At 44.8% G+C, this 6538-nt stretch overlaps 1 protein-coding gene across 9 annotated transcripts in view; it reads left to right on the forward strand.

Annotated features, from left to right (window-relative positions):
• CUEDC1 (CUE domain containing 1) overlaps positions 1–6122 on the forward strand; it is a 125018-nt gene extending 118896 nt beyond the window's left edge. For all 9 annotated transcript variants that reach the window (XM_037880552.2, XM_043531103.1, XM_043531102.1 and 6 more), the window contains 2 exons: positions 435–505; positions 1352–6122. In XM_037880552.2, the coding sequence (XP_037736480.1) occupies positions 435–502 (68 nt within the window). In that variant the 3' untranslated portion in view covers positions 503–505; positions 1352–6122. The remainder of the gene's footprint in view (positions 1–434; positions 506–1351) is intronic.
• Positions 6123–6538: the final 416 nt, after the last annotated feature.

The raw sequence follows: 6538 nt of genomic DNA on the forward strand, positions 1-6538 counted from the left end.
AGTCCGTTATTTGTCTACAGGACAGCACGACAGCAGTAGCCTCTTCCCTTGACCCAGGAGAAGCACCACAAGGGGTGAGAGGGTGGTACAGTCTCCATAGCCCATTCACACCAAGGCCCATCTGCTGAGGCAGCCAACCAAGGCGCCAGCTGCACAGGTGGGCACTCATGCAGTAGGAAATGGGCTGATACTCACCTACTCATTTCATGTAGGACATGGAACTGCCATCTAACAGTAGTGGCTTTGTTCACTGTTAGCCTGGGGCAGGTTTGAACCAACCAGTGACCCAAGAGTGACAGTCACCTATATCCTTCTGCAATTCCCAGGCCCTTCCAGTCCCCTGACACTGCTGCAGCTTTGCCACCCAGCTTGTTTAGATACGGGAAAGGATCTCCTGAAGTTCTGACCACACAGGTCTGTCTCATGCCTTTCAGATGAGGATTTCCAAGCAAGAAGGCAGCAACTACATGAGGAAGAAGAGAGGCCGAAAGAAGGACAATAAATGGTAAGAAGTGTTTGGGGGTAATGTGCAGCTAGTTACAGGAATCAGATCAGCTATCCTGTTGCAAGCCCATCCCTCCCGCCCCCCAATGATTTGAGTGATGTAGATTAGACAATGGGGCCAATGGACAAAGTGCCAACCTAAGAAAATTCAAAGGATCTGTTGCACGCTGTCATGGAGAAAACAAGTGGCTTGAGCTTTATCCCTGGTGCTCCAACGCAAAGTTGAAACAGAGGGTATTGTCTTGGCTTCAGCTGTTTGTTCTTCCCTGGCTTTCACAGGATGGATTACTTCCTCTTGTTTCAGCTACAGCTGATAGCACTGGCCCCACAACATCCTTGATGACTTAGGGTGAAAATCACCATGCCTCAGAGAGGATGTGTGGAGTTCTTTGTGCTATGTGTTAAGGATCTAGGTAGGTCTTTGTGCATAAAGCCTTGCACATGGGGCTTGCATTGGGGTGAATGTCACCCACAGGGACTTACTCTGCCATTGTTGTACAGACTTCTGCCCCTCCAGCCCCATTAATAGCTGCTGTGTGGATAGCAACAGGTACTTTGGCCTTTGTACTGAAGAATGCAAGAGAAACTGTCTGGCCAATTCTTCCCTGTTCTTTGCTCTCCATGGAGAACATATGTGGGTGGACTCAGCATGAAGTTACTGATGAAAACCATGCAGAGGCTCCAGTATTCATGCCTGCCTGTTCCTATGCATCAAGTTCAGTAAATCCTTATGGCTTGGTTTAAAAACATCCAGTGCACAGTGACAGGCTTTGTTTCAGCACCATGAGTGAAGCAGCTTTGACTGAATACACTTCTTCCTCTCCCCCTCCCTACCCTTCTCTTCTAGATCCCAGATCCATTGCCTGAACTGGGCTTTATTTGTTAAAGTCTTAATAAGAAGATGGCTGCAAAGAAAAAACAATTTCCTTGGCTTCCCCCACTATCATCCTTTTCTGAAGTACAAGTATTAAAGTGAGGCACAATTTTTTCTTCCCAGCGGGTTTGAAAACACCTCTTTCCTATCCAGCAAATCCAGCCAAAAATCAGCAGCTGATCTGAATTTTTCTCAGTCACTGCAGTGAAGATAATGGATTTCAAGCTTGTGGGAATAATGGCCAATCCCTCACCCTCTTTGATATAAACATGGTTTGGATATGAATTAAAAACAATAACAACAATAATACATTGAAAAGCGGGGCTCTGGCTTGCGCATTTTTAAGCATATCACTGTAGCAATGTGATGTAACTTTACGCACATAAAAAAAGACCTGAAAAATGTTGTTTATTGTTATTGTTACTAAGAGTTAATAAGCCAGGATCCAGATCAGGTAATAGGCAGGATAATATAAATCGTCTTTTGAAAAAGAAAAGGCTTTCTCCTGGGCATCTCACATTGAATTAAACCTTTGCCTCAGGCATGAATAAAATTGCCTTGAACTAGACACCAAGCTGGGTCCAGTTTCTCCTCCAGTGTACCACTTCCTCTAGCTTTGTGCTGCTGCTCTTGTGATATTACGGTACCTTTACAGAGTAGGAATGGGGGGTGGGGGAAGGCTGAATTTCAAAGCTGTGTAGTTCTCACTGCTGATCTCTGAATTAGAACATATCCCACAGGTTCTCATTTGGATTGTTCATGGCAGTCGGCTGCTCCCTATGTAGCAGGCATGAGTTTTGGCTGTCTAGAAACACTTACCATATTAGATGGGAGGGGATTGTAGCTGGGGCCTTATTTGATTCACCTCTGAGTTTGTACATCATAGGCTAAATCCTGCTTAATGTGAGTCTCACAGCTGACTTCAGTGGGATCAGAATTTGGCCTCAAGTTGAGACATGAGTGGGTTTTCTTTAGCTGAGCCCATATGGTCTTGGGAGTTCTGGGCACAGACCTGAGAGCAGTTCTCATAACATGAAATGAAGAGGAGATTGGTTCAGAGCTCGCCAGTCAATGAGAGGATGACATCCCTCCTCCGGGCGAGAGCTTGGAATCTGGTGGCACAGTGGAACATTGTGGGGATTAAAAGTAATGCTCAAATCATTGGAATCGAAATAGATACTGTCAGGCTAAAAAAAATAGTTAAAAAGAAATTCCTTCCCTGTGCTACAAACAGCAGTGTCAATTACTGAAATAACTCCCCCCAAGCAAGTTTTCTTTTCTACATCAATACTGTCTATTTACTTCTAAGCTTGGGCAGTGAGAATAGACTAGTCCGTCTCACTTTCTGGGTCCCATGCAGTAGCACAAGCGCTGCAATGTTCGGGTTGCAAAAGCAGCAGGAAGACACACCGATCCAAGCAATCAGTCCAACATTTTTCATTGCCTTTCTATTAGGCTTTGTAACAAAAGCCCACATTGCAGGCTTAAACTCCCTGACAGGCTCCTTTCAAAATCTGCCGGAGAATCTGTATGCCTTTGAAGCATGTGCCAAGACAGATTCTTTTTAAAAGTTGCTGAGCATGAGGCTCTTGTTCCATGCACCTGGCATTCAATCAAGCTACTCAATGGAAACACGAAGGCAGTGGTGGGTTTCCTCGTCTGGGCCTGAGTAATTTGATACACTGTTCAGAACTAGTAGGGATGAGCAAAAGTGGATTCAGGCACACACAGCACTTCCTTTCAGTGCAGGACTTTGAGTCTGTGTGGCACGGAGTTTCAAGAGGTTCCTGATGAAAGGGTCCATGTGTCCATGTGCTGAAGTGACACATTCTCCTGGCAGAACGTGATTTGGATACTACACTAACTCCTCAACTGTCGCATATAGTGCCCATGACCTCCCAGTCAGAACATGAGCTGCTACAAACCCCAAACAGTGCAGTGGGCAAGTGCATGCAGGCTTGAATCAGGATGTGGACAGCAGCTATGCCCTGGGATCTCAGCAACTTTTGAGGTTCTCAAAGACTAAAGATCCTCTAAAGATTCAAATTCCCCCCACGCTGAGCTTGTTTTTGGTGTCTGTTCCTTTCAAAAAATAAATAAAAGGGAGAGGAGCATCAATGAGTCTTTTGGTAAAACCTCCTGAGCGGAGGAGAAATTTGCCTGCTTCAGGGACTAGAATAGTTTCAAGTGAGGTCATCCGTGCTCAGACAAGAATTCAGTGGCTTGGAAGCTTCTGCAGCACGCAGGATATGAGGTTCCTGGAATATGCTTTTGAGGCTGTTCAGAGAAAGGAAGCGACTAAGGGCCTGATTTTGGGAGCTGCCAGGCACCCACTGGCCCCTTTGAAATCAGTGGGTGCTACATTGCTCAGCACCACTCAGGGTAAGGCCCGAAGTGTGCGTGTCCATACATACGTATTGGTTGCTAAGGGTGAAGCTGGAGCACTACCACTGGAAACAGACGGGCTTTTGGAGGAGGAGGAGGGACTTTTATCCCCAGCCTTAGAATTGGAAGGTCTGTTTCTCCCCCACCCCCTTTTTCCTATCCTTAATTGGCTCCTACTTTAATAAGTGCTTGGCTGTTTCTCCCTCTCCTAAAGCAGCTCTGCATGTTTGGAAGAAAATCAAGCTTGGAATCAGATCAGCTTGTAAAAGTTCCAACTCCTCTTGGCTACTGAGGGCTTAACTTTGAGCTAAGTTTCCATGAATGCAAAAAGGCATCAACGGCCGAACAAACAGAAGCTCAGACTCTTGCTGGTAGGAAACTGTGCTGCCTGTCCCAGCAGAAACGCATTTTTATAAGACAGTCTGGTCTCCAGGAAGTGCTTTGTGGATTGGGGGGAGTGGGAAGGGAAAAATACAAGTGCACCTGTCCCTCAGGACACACGTGTTGTATGTTAGCAGCTGCCCCGCTGCTAAATTAGTGCTAGGTTTATTGAAATCTTTTACTCCTTGGTCTCTCTTTAGAAATCAGGTTGTGTTATAACACAACCTTATGGAGTCATGTTAACTAACAATGTGTTAACTGTCACTATAGACAAGGACAAGGTGTGCTTAACATTTCATCATCTTGTCATGGGTAAATCCGACTAGAACCATAGGGTTAACCACGGCCAGCTGACACAGTGCTTAGCACAACTTCTCCCTCTCTATGCTGACTTCTAAGACATTGTGTTAGTTAACATAGCTCCCCAAGGTCATCTTCTTAATACAATCTCAGGCTATATCTACACTTAAAAGCCTGCAGTGACACAGCTACGGCACAGCTGGAGACTAGTCCAGAGGCGACTTATTGCCTCGTTGTTCTAGTAGGGCCGATCTGGAGATCATAGAATCATAGAATATCAGGGATGGAAGGGACCTCAGGAGGTCATCTAGTCCAACCCCCTGCTCAAAGCAGGACCAATCCCCAACTAAATCATCCCAGCCAGGGCTTTGTCAAGCCTGACCTTAAAAACGTCTAAGGAAGGAGATTCCACCACCTCCCTAGGTAACGCATTCCAGTGTTTCACCACCTTCCTAGTGAAAAAGTTTTTTTCTAATATCCAACCTAAACCTCCCCCACTGGAACTTGAGACCATTACTCCTTGTCCTGTCATCAGCTACCACTGAGAACAGTCTAGATCCATCCTCTTTGGAACCCCCTTTCAGGTAGTTGAAAGCAGCTATCAAATCCCCCCTCATTCTTCTCTTCCGCAGACTAAACAATCCCAGTTCCCTCAGCCTCTCTGTACTGAACACATCTGTGAGGTGCTGAGCACCCTCTACTCCAGTGGTTCGCAAACTGTGGTCGGGTCTGCAGACTGTGTCTAAGGGGTCCACAAAAGACTTAGACTGGAAACTGAGCAGAATTCAACTATATATACAGAAAGTAGATTTCCAAAGGGGTCTGCACCTCCATTCGAAATTGTTTAGGGTTCTGTAAATGAAAAAAGGTTGAGGACCACTGCTCTACTCTCTTCAGAGTCAGTTGGAGGTTTGAGTGCTCAGAACCTCCCAGGACAGAACCCATACTGAGATGTGACTCTCCACTGACCCACATTGTAGGCATATAAAAAGCCAGGCAGAGTAAAGAGTATTTGGTGGTTTTTAGAAACTTAGCATTGCAGTGAATGGGAGGAGAATAATATTGTTACATGACTTCCTTGATCTGCGTTTGATACGCTGCGGGGTTCACATCTTTCTGGCTTTGTTGAGACTAGGATCTAAAGGTGTGGTGTTAGCATGTGGTAGCTAACAAGTGCTAGCTACTAAATGTCTAGTGTAGACAAGGCAGTGTATATGTTAACATGCATAGTTTAGCATGTGTTAAGAGAATACGCTGCCTTGTCTATGCAGGACTTTTAGGACATGCTAGCTAATGTGTTCTAACAATGCACCTTTAGATCCTAGTCGTGACACAGTCTTTCTGAACGATGTAACCTTGTAACCATTTCCAAATGTCCCGGGGGCACCAAATACCATTGTAATGGAGGAGGAAGGGTGTTTTTTTTTCCTTTTTAAAAATTCAGGTCTAACAAGCGGAAAGGCCACAAAGACAGGCTTGAAAGCCAAAATGCATTTCTTCTATAAAAATGTACAATACTCAGTGACATTTGTATCGCTTCTATACGAAATGGTTTAAAAACCAAAAAAGATTTGTGATGTTTGTGAGTGTTGCTATTTTAGAACTTATTTCTATAAGTATTTTTTTCTTAAAGATGTTTAATAGTAATTCATATAATAAAGTCACGTCGTACACTTAATGCCTTGGTTTTCTTTGCTTTTGATTTTTTACGGCCATGAAAAAAAAATGAGAAACTGAGAATCGAGTGAAACACATTTTTCTTTCATCTCACTTCTAGACATTGCTCTCAATGGCTCATCTGTTACCGAATGAGTAGCTCTTCTAAGTGAGGGATTCTTATTGCCTCACTCACGCTGACTGTGTAGTGCACAATCCAATAGGTGGCTCCAAAGAAACAGGAAGGAGGACTTCTCTGAACAGCCTGACTGCCATAGCAGAGCTCCAACAAGCTCTTGTCAAAGTGATTTGAACTACAGTTGGTCAGCAAATGGCTTCCCCCCCGCCCCCCTGAAATTTTTGACTATATCTCCATGATGCACCATAGTTTCCCCTCATGGAGACCAGAAGCAGTGCATCATGGACATCCCTGGCTAT

The sequence above is a fragment of the Chelonia mydas genome, chromosome 17, assembly GCF_015237465.2.
Source record: "Chelonia mydas isolate rCheMyd1 chromosome 17, rCheMyd1.pri.v2, whole genome shotgun sequence".
Classification (NCBI taxonomy): domain Eukaryota; kingdom Metazoa; phylum Chordata; order Testudines; family Cheloniidae; genus Chelonia; species Chelonia mydas.